General features: G+C 39.6%; 1 protein-coding gene across 2 annotated transcripts in view; it reads right to left on the bottom strand.

Annotated features, from left to right (window-relative positions):
* Nucleotides 1-6947: 6947 nt before the first annotated feature.
* SHQ1 (SHQ1, H/ACA ribonucleoprotein assembly factor) overlaps nucleotides 6948-25791 on the bottom strand; it is a 54220-nt gene continuing 35376 nt past the window's right edge. For both annotated transcript variants that reach the window (XM_010570564.1, XM_010570572.1), the window contains one exon: nucleotides 6948-7775. In XM_010570564.1, the coding sequence (XP_010568866.1) occupies nucleotides 7127-7775 (649 nt within the window). In that variant the 3' untranslated portion in view covers nucleotides 6948-7126. The remainder of the gene's footprint in view (nucleotides 7776-25791) is intronic.

The raw sequence follows: 25791 nt of genomic DNA, 5'->3' as shown, positions 1-25791 counted from the left end.
AAGCAATGACAGCTCATCCCAGTGCTCTGCCTGGCACTCCCCGCTCCGGCTCCGATAGTCCTGAGCAACTTCTTCCTAAATCCACAGTACAAAGTATTGCACTTGCTTTTTAGAATATCATCACTGACACCCGGATTTGCAGGCTCAGATGCTTTGACCTTGTCTGCTTTTACGCTTGCACATTCAGATTTTAAAATTAATCATCTAATTCCAGATAACTGCTTTTAAATTTGGCCGAATGGGGCATGAATCTTGCTGAATGAGAAACACAGGTCCCTATAGTGAAATAGATTAAGCACTGCTACACTCCCCATTTTGTTTCAAGACTTCAGTTGCAATTGCTTGCTCTAATTTGAGATGGGAAGTCTCGCTATAGGGTAATTAAGCACGCAAGGAGCTCAGGAGAGCTGCCTGCCAGCACCTGGCAGTGGGATTCCCCTTCCAGAGGCACCTGCACTAAATGGTAATTCCTTCCCTCCATTTCCCACTTCACTCCCCGATGCTTCTCCCAGCAGCTCGGAGGAACAGATGGAGCAATCACCCTCCTCCTCTCCACAGAACGGACCCCTGCTGCTACCCAGCGCCTTATGCAGTTGTAATACACATAATTAGGCAAATCAATGGACAATGCAGCATATTAGAGAAGGAGGAGTTACATCAAGGCAAAACATGAATCCCAATTTATTTACCGCAGGAAATGGGATATTTCTGCGTAATTGCCAAAAATTGCGGACACGAGACGAAAAGTAATTACAGCCCTGGCAAGTAGGGTGCTGCAATCAGGTCACTACCTGGACTGTTTGGAGTACAGCTGAGGGGAGTTTGTTCTCATCTTGATATGCAGTTGATTTATGCCTTAAACATCTCATTACCATTTATGAGTTATACTCCCAAATCTCTCACACATCCATAATCAGAGAACAACGCTTACTGCCATTCACCCTCCCACTGACTCCAGACAGAAAAGCACAACTGAAGGTTGCAAAATCCTTGTTGCCAGCAGCAGCCCTCCCTGCCCTTCATGGAAAGCCAAAGCTTGCATGGCAGAGGCCAAGCACACACAGCTGCTGTCTCCTGACAAAACCGGCTGCTGAACTTTCTCCTCCCGTCGCTCCCCAGGCACAGTTTTGTTTAAGGTCAATGCTGGCTCCGTCCTCCCTGCCCAGCAGCTTCTCTCCTTTCCTTCTTCAGCCCCCGCAGCTCCCACCCTGCGGAAGGCAGGAGATGGTGCAGTCTCCCCATATCTGAGTGGCAGAACAGAGGCATGGAAAATGAAATATATCGACCTAAAGAGCGGGCGTGCTGCCAGCAAGTGCCCTGCGAACAGGCGAGGCGATGAGGGGAGGGATGTGCGGAGATGGGACCTCCAAGAGCAACTCAGCAGACGAGAAGGGGGGTTCTGCGCTGGAAGCGGGGTCGTGCACGGAGAAGAATGGTGCAAGCCAAATCACTGATGAGAGCGAGAGAGGCTATTACATTTCTGGGCTCTTCAAAGGTGATCTGCCTGCCAAGAGGAACCACCAGGGATCTGTTTCCAGTGCTAGAAACAGTCTTGCACACGCACAGTGGGTTTTATCCTGGTTTACTGACTTGAAGCAAGGCTATGCTCAGGGATCGCCTGAGAACAGGACCTCTCCAGAAGACAACCACCAAAGTATCGTTCAAGTGGTGATGAGACCTCAGAGATGCCCCTGAGCAGAGGGCTAAGAAGTCTGTTTTACAGAGGTGTAGATACACAGTGGAACAGAGAGCCAAGCCTTCAGACACAACCTTTTGTTTTTTGTTTTTTTCTTTACGAGGTTTCTGGCATCTAATTTTGGCCAGGTTTGCCTAGTTTTCAGGGATTTAGAGAAGCAGTGATTCCACCTGGTGTGGGCGAGAACCGCAGCTCCCACAGCACCAACGGCCTTGAGTCAGACACTCAGATACTGATACACAGAAAGATATTTAAGAATACATCAGAAATTGTAGATTTTAGCCTCTTGGCCTTGCTCAGCCCAAGTCAGTAGCAGAGAAAGAAGTCTCTGCTATCAGATTTGAGCTTTGTTCCTTTTTACTGTATTTCTGCATTCCTTTTCCAAAGTCTGGATCTTCCCGAGTCAGGCCCAGTACCTCTGTGAAACTGGGGAAAATGATTTGCAAAGTCACTCAGGACATCAACAGCGAAGAGAGGGACTGGCCACTGAGCTCCTGGGGTTACTGGTTAATGAGGTTACCACCTAGCTGACCTTGCTAGTTTATAAACCTGAAACTTTCTGTTCTTTTCCACGCTAATCACTAACCAGCACTACCCTACTAAAGGAAGCTGTCCTTCGGGGAGCTCTGCCAACATCTTAGTCCTCACCTAAGGGACACAGCTTTAGTTCTTGTCCTCAAGCATCCTCCAAAATGCCGCCAACTGTGCTCAATTGCATTGTGGCTTCTGAGTATGAGAAAAGGTTTAATGAAATGCAAACCAACATTACCAAACGCATTTCAGATACAATCTAAGTCAGGTCTCCAAATGCAGTACTTGTGAAAATGGTACTGTTGCTTCTCCAAAACCTAAGAATATAAAAAGAGTATGATTTATGGGTACCACAATACTACATACCCAAATTTATTGTGTCAACGCAAAATCATGCCTCACACATGCCCACATAACCACTGGCTGCAGCCCACTTACCACTAAAAAGGAGAGAAACAGATCCACGACAGGCTCAGAAAAGACTTTAAAATTAGTGACTTGCGAAGACAACTGACACCAATACCATTTGTTTGTATGCTATATAGGTGTAAACATCATCCACTGCTGAAACATTTAAGAAAAGTCTGCAAGTTCACTTCAGACATTTCCCTGGGTGCTGCACCCTGCTCACAGTAGAGACCCCCAGGGTGGGGGTACTGTATTTGCTCTGCGTGTAAACGCTCAAGTACGACTATAGCAATTCCATATTCATTTTGTTCTCCCAGCTTATCTTCTCACAGCTCTGGAGTGCATTCTTCCTTATCTTGGAGACAAATGGCCTCCATGGAGAGCTCTAAACAGCAGAGCTATTTATCTGTTTGACATGTGTTTCCCTGTTTGTTTTCTCCAGCCTTGAGACAGTCAGCTTAGGCTTTGACAATATTCAGCTGTGTCAACGGCAGAGGGTTGTCTGGCCCCTTCACTCCAGTGCTATGAATCAATTTCTTTGCCATGTTTGTCATTTACTGTAGTAAATCAAGTCTAATCAATGCTTTCTTCTTTTGATATAGAGCAAGGCCTTTACAAAACTTTTCAGAAAGCTGGCTGGAATTAAAAAAAGATGGGGGTGGGGAGAGAAATCAATTATTTAATCAATCCAGCACCGATTTTTTCTTTGGGGAAAGAAATGAAAAGGTGGCAATGTCCTGTGGGTGACACTGTCCCCATGGACAAGGACAAAAAAGAAAAAAAAGTTTTGTTTCTCTGCTGATTGTTTCCAGTATTTCACCTGTTGCTTTTAACACCTTAAAGCACTACGTGAACATGTGTCTCCCTGTCTAACGTGACTGCATCTCCTTTCAGAGCCAAATCCTGAATGCAAAGGACTCCCCCCCTCCACACACACCCCGTGTTGCCCCCATAGTCCTGCCAAGCAGCAGAGCCAAGGCTTGAGAGCACCAGATTTGCCTTTGTTCTCATTTACCAAGGCTCTGTTACACTCAGGCAGCTCAAGACAGCAGGGCTAGCACATACGCACGAGGGCCTGCAGATCCCTCTCCTGCTATCCCTGGCAAGAGCAGCACTCCAGGCAGCAGCCAGGATGGAGAACAGACTCTCCCGGGGCCCCAGGCAAGAATCCAGGCTGCTGCCATTCTCTTCCTCGGGAAGATCAGCTTTCTGCAAGGACAGCTCACAAACATCTCTGCAAAGATGTGGGGCTGGGAATGAGACCTTACCTTCGCTTGGGTTTGGGTAAGAACGGAGGTCGGTGCTGTCCCAACAAGAGTCTACTGCGGCAGCGAAGTGTCAGGACTTTAACCGGAGCCATTTTCCCATGGCCACCTTAGTCGACTTCAGGGGAGCTCTGCACCACTCCCACAAAATGAGGTCAAGACAAAATGCTCTACTTAGTATCAGAGATTTAGGCTAAGTTAACCGATTAATAGCAAAACATTGAACAAATTATATTTCTAACTCCATTTAATCTCTCCCCCAGAACGCTCTGCACACCTCAGACAACCGCCTTCCCCTCCTCCAGCAAAATGCCACAGCTCTTCCCCTCTCAGGCTTAGCTCATATCCAAACTTATTTTCAGTAGGGATTTTGTCCAGACACTGCAGTTCTTTTCTCTTCTGACTGATTACGATGATGAGCAACAAATGCCTTAAAACAAAGTATTGGCTGTGCTACAAATAAGCTTGGGTGGATGGGAGGGGAGGGCACTAGAAACAAGGAGAATTTTAAAACCAAAAAAATGGACTACCAATGTATCAAGTTCCAATTTCCAGCCTGGAAAACCCGCATAAGAACAATTCCTATGGATTCATCCGAATAGCTCCTCTACATAAATTTGACTCCTTATTGGAGTTCACTCACTTCTTTCAGAACCCACAGCAGCTTATTGGATTGAGGGGTTGGTGTGGTGGTGGCGTTTAGGGTTTTTTTTGTTTTTCCCAAGTGTTTGTGGTTCATGGATTCGGCAATCCTTAGTTTTGGCTAAACAAGGTTACAGAGCTCCACTTTTCTAAAAGAAGCATCTCCGTGTTCTTTTTGGAGAAGCAAGGCTTTTCTTTCATACAGACATTGCTCATCCTGAGCACTCTGGGTGTGCTGGATAATGCAGCCACACGTGAAATTTTATCACCCAATGTGGAAAAAACTTCTCACCCCACCACTACAAAGGTCACATAAATTTGCTATCAATCAATATATAACAGTCACAATTCGTTATCAGCTCCACAACCAGTAAATATAAGAGTTTCACAAAAAAGGCAATAATGAACGTCAACATTGGACAAAAAGGGGAAGAAACGTGGGAACGGGCCTCAGGGCACAGCACACCACAGCACATTTCCCCAAGTGCAGACGTGCAGAGGAATAGCAGGACAGAAGCAGAAGGAACGCCAGCACACCGCAGACCTGCGGGAAGTGAGCAGGCACCAGTATGTTTTCAGAGGCAGAAATGGAGCTCAACCACTCAGGGTCTCAAAGGTGAGGACATCAGTGACATCAAAGTTATCCGGGAGTTAACATCTGTGTACGTGCCATGTTCTCATCTGGCATTTATTGTGGCATCACACTGTATAGACACTGCAGATATTTACACCCAAAGTGGGTTCACGCAGACAGATGGAAAAGGCTCACAAATAGCTTTAAGAAACCATGCTTTTAGGCACTCAGAGGAAAGAACAAAAAGATTAACTAAAGAGGTCCTCACTCCAGAAGAGGCAGCAAGGGCCTGCAAGTAAGTAGAGTAAGCAGGTCTGTTGGAAAAAAGAGAAACATTCTCCTCTGCCACAAAACGGGAGAATGGAGAAGAAGAAAAAAACAGTGGGGTGGGGAAGAGCTGAAGACATGGCGTACTACAAATACCTATCAATTTTCACAGTGAGTATTTCCTAATTCAGCCTTCTCCAGCCCATGTTTAGTTGAAGGAAGTTTCAGAGTTCATACCTGTAATTTGGGGAAAGAGGGAATAGGGTTACTTTTTTTTTTTCTTAAGCGTATTTCTTCTCTCTCAGACATGCTGCATAATTGCAGCTACAGTGTAGATTTTATTGCTAGCATTTAGAAGAGTAAGTACTCACTGACATGCAAGATGGGAAAGGTTCCTCCCCTGGGGAACAGAACACAGAGACTGATTAAGCAACCGGTAGGTATTTAAGAACATAAGAAATATTGGCAGATCAGTGTTGCACTTCTTACTGAACAGGAGTCAGCACATGAACAGAGCTAGCCTGCTGATTTCCAGCAGGGTGTAGCATTGGTGAAGAGTAAGTCTTTAAGCTTAGTATTTTAATAGACTTTTTAATAGTAAAAAGGTTAAAAAATAATCATGGATTGCTCCTCCAGAGGCATGAATGAGGTTTTGTCAGACTGCTGAACCAAACCTGGTGGTCCATGTCCCATCCCGCCTCCCTCCCAAACCCTTCTGTAGAGATTGAATAGCAGCATATAATTTGCAGTAGCCACCTGATTTCAAGAACCTATCTACAGTTAACAGAAATTAGCACAAAATATATTGACTGATTGTATTATTTTAAAGTTATAACGACAAAAAGGAGCAAATGAGTTGGCCAAAGCTATGTGACAGACAAAGCCAGGTCTAGACAGCACAGGTTTGCTTTCAGTCGTATACTCAAGATCGCCGTACCACGTTGTTTCTTCATTTTGGTTAACGTTATTGTGGCGATATTAAGAGCATATGCAGAAAAAAGTAAGAAATAATTAGGATTTCTGTTCTTTAAAGAGCAACAGTAGTCTCCACATGTGGAAACATTTCAAAAACAGCACAAAAGAATAAATATGTGACAAAATTGCTGAAATAACTTACATAAGAACTGCAGAAATACAAGCTAGAACCCTTCTATCCTGTACTGATGACAAAGCAAATGCCTTTATTTTGTACAAAAAATAGAAAATATTTATATATTTTAAAATATTTTGTCAGCACTATTTAGACTTTTAAAGTTACAACCGTTATTTTTTAAGTGGTTAGCTATAAAGCATTTTAAAACTTTAAAAAAATGCAGCAAAATGTCATAAACAAGTTTATACAAACATACGGAGGATATTTTTCAAGTAAATCCCAACAGCTAAAGATAACTAAAATGATGCTACAACTCATTTCGGTTGTATTTGATTAGGACATCATTCTACTACCGAATAAGCTTAATGAAAACTCTTTCTGGAAGTTTACTGACATTACACATTCACACATGCAGAGATTGAATCTGAGACTCTGTTGAATCAGAGAAGAAAAATAAAAATCTAACTATGAGGGTATCTATCATACAGTCGTATCAATTCTTTTCAAAGCAGTCTTGTCCTCCAAACTGTCAACACAACAAAGAATAAAAATATCAACTTCTTCCTGCAGCTCAGGATAGCCTTGGGAACACCTCATTATAGCAATGAGCTGTGTTGCTAGTGGGTCACACCATGTTCTAACACGGTCCTTTAGTCTTCATCTTTATTTATGCTGCGAAGAAAAAGCAATGGGTTTGTCTCTGACGACACCTCCAAGAAATTTCCGTTCCCAGTAGTATCTTTTGAAAATCTGTCAGGCTCAGATACACAGTTTTCTTCTTGTTCCTGTAAAATGCAGCTTGCAGTAGCCAATCCTTCAGGCTGTTCTGAAAGTCTAATTGCAGTGTGCATTTGCTTTTCTAATTCTTCTATCAATTTTCCAGGAAGAGTCGGAGATTGCAAAGAAACCTTTGATTTTTCATCACTAACCTCAAACGTCGAAGTGTTTGTGCCATGCCTTAATCCATTACAGTCAATAAGTGGAGCTGTCCTCTCCTCTTGAAGCATGCCTTGTAAAGAATTTATTTTCCCATCTTCACTGGTTGAGGACTCTCGCTCATCTGAATCAGAGCCTTCTGTCTCAGATGATGAAGTACCGCTTGATTCTTCAGAGTCACTTGTCTCCGACTCAGAGGAAGGCAGCTGTTGCTTGGAAACTGTGCCAGCAGCTTTTAACATGCTCTCTTCCTCTTGTACCAGCACTGCTGCTGCTTCCAGCTCTTCTAGTTCAAATCCTATGTGGGACTTAGCTAGTGTGGTTTTCTGCAAGGATTCAGAGAGCGCAGCCAACTTTTTTGACCTATAACAAAGAACAAGATATATTATTTAACTTCACAAACAGAACTCCCATTTGATAATGAGAACACAAACCTTAAACATTTCTACTATCCACTTGGTTTGCAAACAACTTTCTTCTTCAATTATAAGGGTAAAAGTAGATGTTATGGGGAAAAAAAAATTCAAAAGTATTCATAATTACTATTGCTTTGGGTAACTTTTCCCACAAGGCTAGAAAATATCCTACTGAAAGTCTTCGGTGACGCTTTCAGAAAAGATACTGCTTCTTTGATGTTTTAGCAGTGCACAGTAAGGGAAAACAGATTTCAGAACAAACCTTTTCAGGATTGCCGTCTTTAGCAGTGAACTCTACAGTATGTGGCTTGCTGGATTAAGTTTATATGCAGCAAAACCATTCTGTTTTACCACCCTTCCAGATATGCCTGTTAAATGCAGATGAACCGATAGAACATAGCTGATCACGTCCATCTCAGCGATATATTCTCCTCCTTTCACAGCTAGCTTGGTGCACCCATGATAGCAGGAGATGTTCAATACTCTGTCTGTAGATGTGCTTTACCTTTCACTTGTAACTCAGCTGAAATGTAATTCAACAGAAGTATCAGGACCATTTAGATAAACACCTCTAATAAAGCAGGCATGCTATGTCAGCTTCAAATCTTTGGTACAGCCATATTCATTTCCTCAAGTGTTTTGAAGTCAGCACATGCTCTACCAGAAAACTGCATCATGGATTTATTTATAAATAGAGAGACCAAAAAATAAGAATGCGCCTTGAAATGGGGGGGGGGGGCAGATGGGAAAACGGGTATAAAATAACAAACATACATCCTGTTTCTTGTTGTAGAGTTTTGCCTCAGACTATCAATCAACTTTTCACCACTTCCTGCAACAGCAGGTCTACTATAAATCCTGCAGTAACTGACTGGGTTTCATTTCCTCTGCCAAACCTGCTAACCTGCAAGGCATGACACACTGACACTGGAGCAAGTAGCTGATAATGTAATACATGACTCCTGCGAGGCAAAAGTTAAAGTGCTTGTTCTCTCAGTTGAATGATTTTAAAGATCTTTATATTCTATTTCCCAGGGGGCATAATTACTCAGTATAACATAGATGCTTCCATTTTTTTTTTCTCCTAAAGGAATTGTATTTAAAAGTGGGGGAAGGGAAATTCAATGTAGCTTGTTACATGTTTTACACAGAGACAGCACACCATTTAAAAGGTGAACTTGGAATAAAACATAGTAAACATCCTTAGTTCAACTCAATAGACTAGAAAACTAAGAAATAAGTGTTTTCCAGAAGTAACTGAAGCAATAAAGAACAATTTATATTCCTATGATTTTTAAATCTAAAGCTAAGAATGAAATCACATTATCCTAGCAGCCTCCACTATAAAAATGGGTACCAAATTTTAAAAAGCTGCTTATTTAACACTATTCTAATTTTTTCTTTTTGGAGATATCTGTCCATTTTATTTTTGTCAAGAACTTGAATTTTTCTTGAAAAGTTACGGAGGATTTGAGATTTTTCCCAACCTAACCGGGAACAAAGAAAGCATTCTCCCTGCTTCATAGGTAAAAAGAAAGAAAAAGAAGCCAACTGATACATAGAAAGGTTCATGAAGCCTTGCAGGTAGGTGGCAACAGAATAACTGGCTTGCAGGGAAATCTGCTTCCTGAACATACTGGTGAGAAGCTGGTTTATATCCCGAATCACAAGAGTTTATATCCCTTTCAAAAAGCATCCTGCTTTGCTTTTGAAACAGCCTCTTTCCTTCCTTCTAACTATACATATGTATGGGTGTGCATGTGCCCCCTTCGCCTGTGAGAGTTGTTAATAATATGAAGGTACAATCCTTTTTCCTGTCCTACTGCCTACTGTCCACAACAATACAATGAGCTCCAAAAGCTAAATGTGCCTTGTGACAGAGAACACTGTCTTGTACCCATTTTATATGTAGTTCCTTTCAATTTCATTGACAGCCACAAGCAACTAACTGTAGGCACAACAATTTCCTCTGGTGATACATCTTCAGCTCCAGCTACCTCAGTCTCACCTACCTGTTTTACTACTGCCTTTATAGATAGAAAATCAATTTTGAAAGTCCTCTTTGTCCTCACATCTCTTCTATCACATCTGTCACTTTGTTTCCTAATCCTATATGTATTTTTTGGCTTTTCCCTATTTCCACTGTTCTAATTTTTCATGCATATTTTTCCTGCTGGATACTCTCAGTCCTTGAAATCACTCCCTTAAAATCCTCTCCTCTTCTTTCACTGTTCTCTTATAATGCAGTTAACACATTAGATACAGAACCATGTCACATAACTGAATCGAGTATTAAGGAGACGTATGGTATCATGTACTCTTTGGCATTAATAAATACTTCACTGTGCTCCAGATTACTTAATGCCAAGTGTTAAGGAAGAAAATACACAGTGGTACCCTCATTTGACTCAACATGCATTGTGTTAACTAAATTAGATATAGACTACTGACAGATAAAAAATGGCCTCTTTAAAGCAGCAAGTGTTTGGCCACTCTATACACAAATGCATTTTTATCAATGAGTTCCAAGAGAATGAATGAAAAAGCCAGTGCCTGACAGCTACAAACATCCATCCTACTGGACAACTGTAAAACTGCAAAAGGCATTCTTAGTCTGAAAACCTTGGGTTAATTCCTTCTGCGTGATCAAAATACACTACAAAATAATGACAATAACTGATATCATAAAACAACTGTGGCTTCAAGTTTCACGTTTAGTCCTTCTTCCCAAAAGTTTTGATAGAACTACTGAGGGAGGACATGCTTTTTATCTTTACAAAGAATTACAAGGAAAAAAGTCATTGATTAAACAGTTCGCTCTTCCCTTCTAACAATAACAGCACAAATGGATACTCTGCTTGGATGAGTAAATGCCTGAAAAAGGCCAGCAATTCCATCTATCCTCTTAACCTCTTCAACTGCCTTACTTCAGCTCTCACACAGTGGTCCCACGGAGCAGTGTGATTGCCAACACCACGCACAAGGACACAACCCATGAACTCCCAACCAGCACGTTTCAGGAAAGGGGAAGGGGTGCAGACTCCATACAGACCTGCACAACCTTCTTTCTCTCTGCGCCATCTATGCCCCAAAGATCATGTTAGGCCAACCACAATAGGAATCTTCTAATAAATCATTAAAAACCCTAGAAGATTATTTTACTATTTTTTTTTTAAGCTCTTAGCCACATCAGGTATTTGATATAAACAGCATGCAAAAGATCTCTTTTCAGTTACTCAGATTTCTTAGTAGGCTAAATGTTTCTTCCCAACTTTCACTCTGGTCATCAAGTCTCTTCCAGAAAAAAATAAATGGATAGCCTACAGAGCTCAACATTTCAATATGAGAAACAAACTCAAAACTGTCACACTCTTGACAAATTTATACATAAAAGCAGAAAACTCCACTCTCCCAACTTTCCAAACTTCCATTAAAAGAAAAAAAAAAACCACAAATGGCACTTGAAGAATAGCTTCCTCCCTCCCCCCTGTGCAAGGGACTAACAGAATTACTGTTAGCTATCAGTCCATCTTGTTTAAGGCAATTATCTAATTTCAAGGAGAACTAAGTTTCAGGAGTGCATTTCACATCAGCCTTAAGAAAAGGTGGCAGCACTGCCTGGACAAAAAATAAGGCAAACAGCACAAAAATCAGAGCATGGAAATGCTTTCAGTGGGAGACCGTGGGTGTCTGAGTTAATGATTTCCCTAGCTGAAAGATAAGCAACAATTCAGGAAACAAAAATGAGACAGCAGAAATGAGATATCATGTATTAGAGACTTGCAGTAAACAGGTCCTGCTGTTTCCAAAATCTTTTGAGTAGTGTTTTAGAGATTAGACAGCAAATACTTTAATTTTTCAAGTATGATTAATGGAATCGCATGATTACTTTACGACATGCTCATTCAGTATGCACATTTGCGGTAATGATATCTTATTATTATGGTAATAACATTCTTACATAAACATGCATAATAGGCTTTAAAGGTGCTACACATGATAATTATTAGTTATCAAGATGTCAGTTGCTTAAGGAAAATGTTTAATTACAGGTTAAATTGATCAGATGCATGTTTTGTTTAATGTATAGCTTTGAGGAACAGATAACAACAGAGGCATCTCGGGTCCTGTCCATGTAGTCCGGAATTAAAATTTCAAGACAGAACTACTGTAATCCTTGTCTAGGCAGCAGGAGAGTTTCTCCATGTGCTAGAAGAAAAAAATCTTGTTCCACGGATCTCAAATTATAAAAGAGTAAAACTGGGGTGAAAAGAACAAAAGAATCAAAGGAGATTTAGCAAATAAAGGGAGATGGGTAAAACAAGGGGGGGGGGGGGGGGGGTTATGGAAAAAGGAAAGGGAAATCATTACAGGTTTACCGCAAAGCCCACCTGTGGCAGCATGAAGAGAAGTGATGGTGATGGGGACCGACTGCAGTGCTGAGACACAAGCAGCAGCCGGGGTGGGAGGGAAACAGGACACAATTTCTCCAGTTAAAGACTAAAAGCTCCTACGAGCTCCGGTTCTACCTTCTGTTCCAAGGAGTAAAGAGGGCACTAGGATCTGATGAGTCAAGACAGCTGTTACCTCCAGAACACAGAGCTATGAGAAAAACGTCTCAAAGAAGACATACATTAGGGATTTGATTGTTTCCAAGGAAGATTTAACATAAGCTGGAAGGAAAGACAAAATTCAACCTAGCCACAGAAAGTAAAAAATAAATGCAGGACTTGTGGGATACATCCAGCCACAAAATCCTCTACTATGCTTCTGTATAAAATGTCCATCACTCAGAAATAGCACTAACAAAAGGAAAAGGTTTAAAGAAAAAAGTGTTAATGGGCCAGGCCTTTCCATCTGCCTGGTACTTGCCTTACATCCAATCCTCTTGCTTTAGCAGTTTAGTTATGTTAAAAAAAAAACAAAAACAAACAACTCAAAGAGAACTTAAAAATATGAAAATCAGCATTCTGCTCCTCATTCTGTATGGCGGGTGGCACTGCATACTCAATCATGGCATGGGAGTTACATATCTAAAACACTGTACAGAGTATTTGCAAACATGGGAGTAAATAGTCAAACTGGCAGCACAGCCTTTCAAAGCAGGAGTCAGTAACATTTCACTATGGAATGAAAAATGACTCTTCTTACACAGGCACAAGCTCTAGCTTGCTTTTGTTTTTGTAAACAATAGAAGGATTGTTTCTACTGCCTCATAAGTTTGGCTTTGCATTTCACAAACATCCACTTTTCTGAAGTACACAGCGTAAACTAGGTGTAAGACATGGCAAAACACAACAGAACTTTCTTATTATCTACCCCGGCTCAATCACAATCAAGTCAGCGTACAGTGCACAAGTGCTGTCATGACAGATTGAGCTATTCGTGCCCAAGCAGAACACAACAGCAACAAAGCATGGGAACCTGTGTATCAAAAACATTGACAACAGCTTTGGTTAGCAACCTAGTATTTGAATGTGACCTAACTGGTCTTGGAACCAAGCTGGAACCTAACTAATCTTGGAACCAACTAAAATCTTGTTCCATTACGTTGTTCAAGTGTGGTTAGGGCCTATTCACTGTGTTACAATGGGAATCGGTCCTCCCTGCTAGCAGTGCTCTAACTTGGCTCTACAGGGCTGAGAAGCCCTGTTTTAAACATAAACCACTTCACATTAATTATCTTTAAGCCTTACAGGCAAGATAAACAAGTCTCAAAGAAACAGTAGGTATTTCAAGTGCAGACGTGCCTTTGCAGTGTCGTAGGTTCCACCAAATACGAAAACAGGCCTGTCTCATTGCCAAGCAGCCATCCCCTGGTAGGCCTACAATTCCTTGAGATGCATTCAAATACAACCTAGCAGCATGTTGTGCCAGTCAGCAGGGCTGACAAATATAAAAAGGGCAGTTATTTAACTTACCTCCAGTCAGCAGGAGGTCAGAACACATAGGATCCAATAGTAAAGCTGTTGCATCAAGCAAAAGGCTTTCTGTCTGCTGGATCACAAGGTATTCCCAACTGCCTTAATTTTATACATTTACTGTATGAGAAGCTACCAAGTTTAAGGAGAAAGTGTCAGTCTATATTTAAACTACGTTTCTCAACAAGGCCTGGCAAAACTCAGACTTATGAGAGAAAGTTTCATAGACACCCTCTTTCTTAGATAAAACAGATAAGATAACAAGCAATACAACCAGCCATGAGTAACTTTAAATGTGTTCCAAATTACATACCTGGCAGCATTGCTTACAATTTCCCACAATTATTCTTTTAGCCAGAGGCATTGTAAGTATTAAGACAATTCTAGAGTTAGTATTAACTCAGACATCACCAGATATTATTGAAAGTAGAGCCTCAGCAGTTCAGATGCAGAGGATGTGTGAATTTAGTATCTTCAAGACTTTGAAATGTCAGTTAAACTACAAGGGATAATGAAATTTTCTGCCTTCCCAACAAGACTGGTTGAGGACAGGCTCAATAGGATGTAACTGATGTTTGAACAAAAGGGCACCTGCAAAAGGGCCAGACTCTCCAGACCCTTCAGATCATCTTATTTTTCCCCTGCCCAGAATGGTTCTTGCTGGATTCCATCCATCACTGTCTTCCAGCCCAAGCCTTATCTGTCCAGACATAAGGGGTATGAAAAGACACTGTTCAACGTTCAGTCCCTTGATAATGTGAACATTAACTTCCCACAGAAACTCTGTCATGATCTTGATGAAAATTAATATCCCTATGGCAGTAAGTCTACTGCTTAAGCTCTCTTAAAGCAGAAGGCTCAACAAGTTACAGCCAAACATGATATCAAAAGATAAGAAAGTAAGCTTGTACATGAATGACACAGCTGACAAAGCATCCAACTATTCTTACATATACTCAAGAAGAAAATAAATTGTTCTTCAATCTAAAATTCAGATGGCAGCTAGTCCTGCACAGCAGCTTGAGCAACCAAACTGCTGATCTTTGGGGAAAGTCTCTTGAAGACGATAACTGAGATCACCCTGCTAGGCAACACCATAAGTCACTGAAACAGCATATTCTGAGACTCAGGGGTGGAGGTTAAAGTCGGGGAGAGACACATACTCTTGAATTGCTGTAACATAACTTAAATTTCAGGGCTTTAAACCAACAGTAGCATGCCTCCCCCAGAAAGGCAACTAACAAAAGTCAAACATCCCTCTACACTTAATTTCAAACAGCTAGAAAGAAAAAAAAAATATATAATGATTTAATTCTTATCATACAGAACTGAAAGACAATTTGATTTTTATAAAATATTCAAGACATGAAAGAGTCAGGTTTGATCAACCCTGACTGGTAAAACACAGAAGTGACAATGATGATGGTGCTGAATGCAAAAGCAGACTTCATTAATGTAGAAACATCTAAAGTCAACATGGACAAAAAAAGCATAAATGGTCAAACAATGAGATTAGGTAACAAAAAAATCATCCAGTTTAGGAAAAGGATCCTTACAAATGGACATTTAGCTGCAATAATAAGAAACTCATCAAACTAAACATCATCCATTTGCTGATACTACTCTTTTTAGAAGTCATGGGTTACAAAAGAACATGAGCCTCAGAATCAGCCTTGAGATAAGAGACTAAGACTCAATTACACTTTTTAGCATGCGTTTTATATGAGATGTCGTATTTCACCATTTTTTATTTCACTTTCAAGGTTATTCCTAATGAGTGCTTCAAGTTATACACTAGTCAATGACCTTCAACCATAGTGAAATACTTTTAAAAAGCAAGCTCAGAATCAGTGAACAAAGTTCTGAAAGAAATTCATAGCAGAAAGCCCATAGTCTTGGTAAATGTTAACACATAGTGACAACCACTTTGCCTATCTGTACACACTGTTGTATTACAAACAATGACAACGAACCTAACTACACTGTTTTTATTGCAAAGTACCTTATACACGCTTTTACCCCAATTCCCCACAAGCTTGGGGAAACTATGCACAGATTTTATTTCATCCAGCTCTGGGAACACAACTATTCTCTACGGTGAAACATGGCTAAAACTTACAAAGCATAACAATATTGCCATGAAGTTTAAGGCATGAAGTAGAAAAGAAAATACACGCAGCACCTGAACCACAGGGCAACCCTTTAATGGAAACTAAAGGCCCCCATTCAGAACAACACAGATAATATTTTATACTTGCACCACGCACAGAAAATACCATAGGTTCCTAATGAACAGAAAAGTCTAAAACCCATTTTGCATCTCTTTTCAAAAATGGCACCTCTATCCACAAAATTCCTTATTGTATCAGTTAAGCAGAAAGACGAATATACAACATTTACTAAATAACTTTCCAGCATTTATTAGCTGGTTAGCTCATCATAACCCTACCTGGCTTATGATATCTGGAAGAATCACAGAATAGGTAGTACAATTAACAGTCAGCGAGATAAACACAAACGGCACCATTCAACAGTTTCACATACTTAGTTTATTATACATTTTTATAGTAAGAGGCAGAGCCAATAAATAATTCCATTAAAATCTCATTAGCTCTGATCAATGAGTACAGAAGATAATATAAAAACAAAGCTGAATTTAGTGTGTTAGTGAAGGAGAAACAGGACCATTTTCTTCAGGACTCAGGTAAAAATTGACCTAAACTTTAACTAATCTTCTATATTATCTGCAGCAAAAGAAAGACAGATGAGTGTAAACACAACAGAAACAATGCAACATTCGTCACATGATGTAGTACTAGATTAACCACTGTCTTCACAGGAAAAAACCAAACCATCTCCACAACACAGCACTAAAGAGTGCTTAATTGCTACTCTTCCTTACGAAAAGGCAGCTGCTAAAATAAAATGTGCTCAGTCTATTCAAGATATTTTATGCAATTGCAGGAAAGAACTCATTCTTTCCATTTCTCAAGAGGATGGATTCTGATTTTTAGCCTAAATAACTTAGGTTTACAGTTATACTGTCCATGTCTATACTTATTGTTAATTATTTCCTTTCTAACAACTCTTGGAAACACCAGGCAACTTCAATCAAATTTAAGAGCAACTAGAGTTTAAAGAAGATCTTTAAATTCCTACTTATTTCATGAAAATAAGCAGAGGTATAAATAATGACCCTCATGAGAAAAGGCTGGCAGAACACAGCCATCGAGTATTGGTTTGGTAGGAGGCCATGGCATGCACATACCAACCAGATGATCGGTGCTAAGACCGGCTACTGCATATGCTGCCTCTTGCCTGGTGGAGGTGTCAAAGGATGTGGCAAAGAGATTAGGGCACAAGGCTTGGGTTTGTAGGAAGTTTATAAAATTTTTTTTTTTTCCCTCCCTCCCTTGTATACATCAGACAAACTGGAGACTGGAAAAGCATTCACTGCACACCAAATCCTTATCTTAAATATAGGAAAACCACACTATAAAAAAGGGATCTGGAAAACACATCTCCCTGTAACCAAGATGCCACCACTTTAAATTGACAGGATTAGAAGAGCAGAAATCCAGCATAAAGAGACTACTTTTGACAAGAGAAACCCACCACTTATCTTCAGGTGACAGAAAGCAGTGCTGCACCATAAACAATGGCTGATGTGGAAGAATCCAGTGGGTTTAAGGGGAACATAAAATGGTTTCATCTTTAAATTCTGGCTTTCAAAGGGCATTACATGAATTCTGAAACTACGAGAGTGATATACTTACACTGCAATCCAGCTTGCAGTCTTGTAAACATGAACTGCTATCTACATAGCTTAAAGTATTACAGTTTGTTAACTATAAATCAAATATAAAACACAGCACCATCATTTCAATTTAAGTGACTTTTTTATGTTAATAAGTCTGAATATTTCAAGTGACTTTCCCTCCATATTTATTCTGAAATTCCACAGTGCTTCTTTCATAATGAATCTAAATACTGCATGAGCTGAACTTTACATTTATAAATATTTTAAATAGATGAAGCTTTCCAATATAAGATCTTACTTTCACTACTTGGTCTTTTTGGTAAGTTGAAACCAAACATTTCATGGATTATAAAAGAAATCAAGTACAGCCTACTTACGTAGATGATACTATGAAAATATTCATAAGAGAAAACAGAATTAATACTGGACTATAAAAAGAAACTAAACAGTATTTATATGTTTTAACAATACTTTGACTGAGCTTAGAAGCAGCTGAGCATTGCCAAAACAGCTTCAGTAAGTTGCAGCCAGTCCAAACATCTAACAATGGCACAGCTTCCAAAGCTATATATGATAAATACAAATAATGAAAGATGAACAGATAACTCACCACAAAACAGATGCAGAGAAAGGAACAGATTTTATAATGTGATAGTAAGTATTGGCTGTATTAGAGAAACGGAACACTGACAATTGTTCTACATTAGCCCCGTCTCCCTCAAATTTCTTAACTGCCGTTACCTGGAACTTGGTCTTCACCATCACCGCTGGTGATCTAGGAGATAGCACTCCTACACTGTAAATTATGCAATTTGTATTACAATATGGGAATGAAAGGTACTCACACAAAGCAGTGCAGAATATGTGAATTTTAGTGCCAGGATAATGCTACTAAAGTTATGTATTACAAAAATAATAACAATGACAATGGACAGGCTTAAAGGCACAATTACAAGTACATGACTTCAACGTGATCCTAGCACTTTACAATGGAATTTATCCACCAAACAACAAAAGTCCTACTTAGCTCAATCAGAGTTTTAACTTTGACACTGCTCCATTGCTTCCGACTGACACCCTTAACACATGAAAGGGAAACACCACCTTGTAGCCTACCCACTCACAGTCCATTTTCAACTCACACAATCTATACATAAAAAGACACCAAATCCGAGCATCTTGAAAATTCCTATCAGGAAAGCAGATTTTTGCAAGGGCCTAAACTGAATAGCCTGCTCCCATCCTCTCCCCCCCACACTCTGTTGTGTTTGCAAGGCACTTAGTATCAGATGCTCTAGAGTGTGATCATGCCTCTTATGAAAAATAATAATTAATAATGATAATAATACCAGCACACCCCACTGAACTGGCTGCAGATGTGGCTTTCGTGACGACAACAGGGAAACTTGCAGGCCATGCACGCAGCATCACGTAGCTGGCCCACACTGCCCAGTTCTTGCAAGAAGGAATCCCCAGGGAATAGTGGGGAGTGGGCATTAGGCCACAGACTAAATTATCATCTCATTCAACATTTTTTCCTTTCTCATTCTACCTCTGTTCCGTCTTGAGATTTATGGTGCAATCACTGCAAGGGGCACGGGTAGGTGGAAGAGACCAAGCTAGTTACTGATGAGGTTGGAAACAAAACAGGAAGACATTATCAGCCTGCAGATCGGCTTCCCACTTTGATCACAGCTGCACACTCCGCCGGCTTAGAAAGGCAACAACTACACAAGCTCATCCTTCCCCTAGTCAAAACAGAAGAAGAGTCAGCCTGAGATGTGCTGAGTGAAAAGACATGACACAGATCCCTGACCCTTCTGTAGGCAGATAGGAACTGCCTCCCAACAACTTTGGAAAATCAAAGCAGTAGCCTGAGGGAGAAAAAAAATGGCTTTCTTCTTTGCCTCCTCTACCCACAGCAAGGTGCATTCAGACACAGCCTGAAGGAATATGAGCTACAGAAAAGTGATGGAATAAATAGAAAAAAACAACAGAGGAAAGGAGAGGAAAAACATCAAAGGAAACTGCAGCTAGCAGCTGGGAGGAGATATTAAATCCCTTGTTTAAAAATCCATGTTTTACAGGGCTTGCTAAAACATATATAAAGGGGAATTTCTGCTATTACATCCACCTGTCTATCACCTTTTTCAGCCTTCAGGGCAAACAGTGTTTTGCTTTAAGCCTCATAAGTCAGTATATTACATTACTTGGGTATTGTTATTTACAAAGTGCTCTAGGTGCACCTACTGCTTTACAGACACTTGAAGTGACAGCTCAGGCCTTAAATAAGATGCAACATTTAATGAGACGCATGGCAGCTCAAGATGACAGTAAACAAAAAGAAACTGTATTAAAAACATGCATCAAAACAGTGAAAGAAGAGACATATAATGTGCTTGCAAATTATTAGTTACTATTTTTAAATCAAAGAACTGTGATCTAAGGATTAAAAGCACATGACTTGGGATGAAAATAAATAAATCTGGGTTCTCTACCAAATTCAGGCACCAACAGTCAATGTACTCTTTGATAAATTGGTAAACCCTTATCCAAGTTTTCAGGAAAATAATAGCATTTCCTCTTGTAAGACTAGAAAAGGCTGTTTTAGTAGCATAATAAATTGCACAGAATCTCAAATACTTTCTGCACTTGGACCCATAGCTAATGCTTGAACCACAAGGCATTTTTTTGAGTTATGCTATCTTGATGGAAACAAGACAGTACAGAATTACCCAACAACCTAGGGAGAATGAGCCAACTCATAATTACTCTTCACTAGAAAAGTGTGAAAACTTACTGCTGTCTGAATTTTTCCTGTTTCCTGTTCCACTAGATGGATTTTATTTTTAATCCTTTTTTGTTATACTACACAATGGCTAAAAACTGAAATCTCTGTCCCATCATACTTGCAGAAAAGTCCAAATCAACCTTCAGCTTTGTCACCAACAAACTACTGAGTTTATTCGGTCTCCCACCATAACATATGTTGTTCAGACATGTACATTCATGGAATCTTTCTTCCCCTAATTCTCTCCATTTTTCAACATCTTTTTGAACAGACACTAGAATTAGTCTGTTTTTTAGCACAGTCTCACAAATGATGCATTCTAAGGTCATGCCACTTCCTTCTCCTAAATGATACTACTCTGCTGCTTCAGCTGAAGATTGTACTCATGCTCTTACCTCCTCAGAGATAAATAGGTGCTCAGGTTTAAACTGTTCTCAAGCACAACCCAACCTATTTTTCTGGAGCTGCTACCCTCAAATGGCTTATATTCTCTAATCCATAACTACAATCTACAATCTTTTACTGTGAATATGCCATCTTATACTTGATAGTATTAAAATGCATGTTGTTCAAATAAGCACATACTGCCAATCTGGGTCAGTGTGTGCAATTCATTTCCTACCTTTAAATAAATAACATTAAATGTCACCAACAATTTTTATCTAAAAAGACACATACTGTATTTTCTTACAGATTTTTTTAAAGATACTGGACAGTACTTGGACAAAAACTCTGAAAACGATGGATGGTCTTAACTTTATAAAGCAACAAAAACCTACCTGTGTTCTCCCAGTTGTTTTGGGTTTTTTTTCTTCCCATTTTCCAGTATTTCCTAGAACACTGACACATTAGTAACACCTACTGTTGGTGGTATGTAAACTGAAATATGCATAAAATGAACCTCAAAGAGCCTGCAAAGAGACCATTGGAAGTGGCCGCTCCCATTATTGGTAAAAGCTCAAAAACCAGCTGGGACATCTGAAAGTTAACACACCACTACAGGCCACCAAACAAGTAAATGAAAAGCAAACCTAATGCAGCATGATTACTCAAAGCAGTAAGCAAATGTAGTGCTGCATGCTGAACTAGCTGCCAGCAGTAGTAATGCCAGCTTGTAAAGCCTCCTAAGAAGGAATTACAATAATTGGGGATTGTACTTATGAGCTACTATAGGAAGTCATCACAGGACAATAAGGGTGAAGCCTGTGTGACCAGATAAAACACAGCTTTCTTACTGTGTTCATGGAAAAGGTGTGATCACAAGCAGCACCAAGATTTTTTTGTTTATTCCTTGTACCTCTATGGCTCTTATTAAGCTGAAATAGCAAAGGAAAGAATAGCCTTCAAACTCCAAAATCCAACAAGCTGTTTTGTTTTGCAGGGGGTGGAGGGCAGGGAATTAAATGGCTTCAATGTATCCGAAATGACAATACTATTAAAGAAGTACAGTGAAAAACATAATCCTCTAACTACAAAATAGATCAAAATAAGGGATTTTGCGATGGTGGCAATGGGGTTGTTACACTATCTGATAAATAACATAACTGGCTATATCAGAACATACGCTAAAAGCATATGCTAATGGCAAGGCTGCTTTCAAAGCAGCAAGCAACGTGAAGGCAATTTGGCTTTTCTCTGCACCACCTACTTTGAATACTGGAGTTTTTATCAGACCTGAAATTACCGCAGCCTTCACTAAGCTAAGGTTAACATGGGCAGCAATGAAGGTAAAGTAAAACCTAAAGTACAGCCAAAGCAGAGTACAGTTGACCGTGAAACTGTAATGCACATAAAATACAATACTATGAGGTGTATTCTTCCTTTTAACTGTTTGAAGTGCTTTAAACATGCTGTACGAATCAGTTTAATCCCACAGAGCCAAGAAGCAGGATTTTCATCCAGAATATATCACTGCTTATGCCTTTGTTCTTCTGAATCATGGCTGCTGAATCCAACAGGTTAACAGCTGAAAATTAGCATATTCCTCTAACATTTGAGAATGCTTTAAAGCACTGATTAATTTTTCTTATCTGTTAATACATTCCCTCCTCCCCTTATTACAGATCAAAAATTGAATAAACTAACATGTTAGTAGTACACCATTTGAAAACCTTTTAGGATAGTTTTGTTCCTGAATCCTCCTGTCTGAACTTAATATTTTCATACTAGAGGTGCACAGTCAACAGGAGTTATTCTATTCACCCCTCATTCAGCAGTACAGTCCTGAGTTTCAGATGTTATAGTTGAGTCATTCCTAGGAACATGGCAATGCCACAAAGAGTGAATAGGACTTCATGAATATCAACCCTACAAGCAGCAAAAAAGCAAACACCAAAAGATTTTTAAAAGCCTGTTTTTCCTCTATTCAAGTATTTTGAGTTTTACAAAACCCTAAACCACTAAAGAAAACAAAAATGCCAAGAAGAAACAGCTGCAAAAATGGCACAATCAAAATAGTTTCTACATACTTCAAAACACTTTTCAAAGTTTTCCAGATCTTAACAAGTAATAACCGGGTCAGATTTCCTAAGTTTGCAGATAGATGACCAGTTTCACAAATGATTTTAACATACAATTGGAATAAATGTTAAAATTCCATTTACATTCATCTAAAGATCACAATATTTGACTACAGAAGCTTAAAGATGTTATATGTTACAAAACATTTTCCCAAATCTAGCAAAAGCTTAAGGTAATTCTTTCATGAAGGCTGTAATACATGACCTGTTCTCAGCTGCTTTTTGCCCTACATGCAAGCACAGCATAGGATATGGGTGAGCTGGTATGTGTAACAAGATACAAGGAACCTAAATAAGACGCTCTATAGAGGAGAGAACTTAATGTAAATTAATAACAGATCTATACAGCTATGCAAATACTCATATGAACCAAAGAGAAGCTTTTGAAGATTCAGTGTAGTACACTGTGTTCAAATGGGCACAACAGGAATCAAACTATCAGCACTACCTTGATTATAAAATGTATGCTTTGAAAAGCAATCTTACACATTCAAACCTGGTCTGTTTTGCAAATATAGAGATAATAACTTTAAAAATTTATTTTACAAGTCAGTTAAAGCCATGAAAAAGGTCAGAAAGAACATAAAGAAATCTTCCCTCTACCAAACTTTAATCAATGCAACGGACTGAAACTACGATGCTGAAGGTTGAGTTCCTTACTCCCTTGTGTACTCTACAATCCAATGTGACACAGGCAGTAAAAAGCCTAAGCCTCACAGATCTTATTTTTTTTCTAGAAGACCTGGGCTCCTTAATGCCTTTGCAACATCAGGCCTTAACACTTCAGGCCCACATCACACTATATTGATTAAAACAGTAGTTCAGAAAACCTAGGGAAAAGTAAAGGGGGGCTGAACAATCACAGTCAATCTCATCACCTCAATGACATGCTGTGAATGTAATTAATCCTACATTTATTTAGAGAACTTCACACCCTGCACATAAAGCAGCAGCTCCCTGCTGGCTTCAGACTAGGTAATTATGTTGTAACAACGACTAGGTTTCGATTATAACAAAGAGATGAAAAGGAAAACAGACCTATGAAGCTAGCCTATCTTTCAGGGTATGTCTCACCTGCAAATCAGGAGAAGCAAATGTAACATGTTTAGGAATATCTGACTTAGCTTTAATTTAGTTAGTTCCAATAAAGATAGCAGCTTCTATAGAGACTGTATAAATGCCACCAGGAATCCTGGTTTTTTACTTTAAGGCAAATAGCCCATGCTTGAACTGGCATGTTACACCTACAGTCACCAAAATTAGCAAGATCACATTTGTCCTAGGTTGCAGAGCACATATACACAAAAGTGCGACTACAAAGCATAACATACATTAAAGTGGCCTATATACCGGTATAACAAATCAAGTTGCATATACAGTTCCACAGGACACACTGAGGCAATTTAACAGCTCATCTCTCTTAACATACAGATGTCCTTTACTGCGAGAGTTGAAGCTACTATAATACACAACAAAAATAATGATTTTATAATTTTTTGCAATAGAACAGATCATGAATGAAAGGTGAGATGTTAGGGTAAAAAGTAGAAAAATAGTGATAATGAAAAATATAATACAAATTACATGGGATCAAACACCTTATTCTGCATTCCTCATACCCATAAAACTCTGAGAAGTATACAACTATACAACTGTGCGTAAGTAGAGTATACTAACCCGTGGAAAACTGCCACGAACACTAACACCTTCACCTCCAACTCAGGAACACAGAAAATATACATTTACTGATACTGAAGTGGTACATGTTTAAAACTAAACACGTATTTAAATGTTAGGTAGATAATCGTTCTCTCATGCAGGGATGCAGAACAGTACGCACTTAACTGCTTGCCTGGACAAGGACTCATGAAGTTGTTCAGCCCTCCACCGAGCCACCCATGTTATGGCCAGCAGGCATCATGCGGCCAAGCTACCAGAAGGCACATATGTACAACAGCGGACAACAAAAAGTGATGTGAATAGAGACTGGCACAAAGGGGACTACAAAACACTAGAGAAAGACATCAGGCTACACAAAGGAACCTCAGCACAGCCAGAATCAGTGGGTAAACTAGTCTGACTTCTATGAAGGTCACAGACACTTAACTCCCCTCTGGCAGAAGGGAAAAAGCTCTCCTGCAACAAACCCACACCTAGATTCCCCTGGTCATGGCAGCCCATATTGCAGCTATCAGACAACCAGTGGTTTCCCCAAAGCTCCTTCTCCCCTCCCTCATCTCCTTCTGCTCAAAGTAAGCCATGAAAGATGGAGAAAAGCTCATACTTATAATACAAATTCAGTTATAACTTCACCTTGGAGAGGCTGCCATATGTATCATAGTGGTTTGTAAAAGCTCTGACCTAAAGAGAAAAAAGCATGCAAACCAGACAAATTAAATTTAATTTTATTATGGAAATGAAAGTAATAACAGAAGTGACAGCAGGGTGGATGATAAGCTCACTTAGCAGGGGGATCAAATGAAGTGATGACATGTCATTATGACCTCAGGGGTTAAAGATGCAATTTTCCATCTGGCTGCATCTGGCTTTTCAACATAAATGTTGACACCACCTGCCGAGATTTACTACAAGCTGCCTCCATAGGTCTTTGTCTAGCTTTTGTTACCCAGGTTAACATTTACTTTTCCCTCTTTTCTGCTAAGTTTTGCTGAGCAACACACTCCCCTTCTTCAAAACCTAATGAACAGTTAAAAGGATTTTACATGCCACTTTATACAATAGATTAAATTATTAATAATAACTTCACAAGCAGCTCAAAGAGAAATACTAGAAACACAGAAAGCAGGTAAAACTAGGTATAAGTTGCAAACAGGAAGATGAAATTTTAGCTACACTTGCTAGTATCTTGCATTGTCTAAGACTTCTAGGAATCTACTGGGAAAAAAAAATAAAAATCCTTAGAATTAAAGAACTAGCTTGTACTCACCATACCCAATTGACTATTAGCCACC

Source organism: Haliaeetus leucocephalus, unplaced genomic scaffold (genome assembly GCF_000737465.1).
Source record: "Haliaeetus leucocephalus isolate CR32 unplaced genomic scaffold, Haliaeetus_leucocephalus-4.0 Scaffold2, whole genome shotgun sequence".
Classification (NCBI taxonomy): Eukaryota; Metazoa; Chordata; class Aves; order Accipitriformes; family Accipitridae; genus Haliaeetus; species Haliaeetus leucocephalus.
This window is presented reverse-complemented; position numbering and strand designations above follow the sequence as displayed.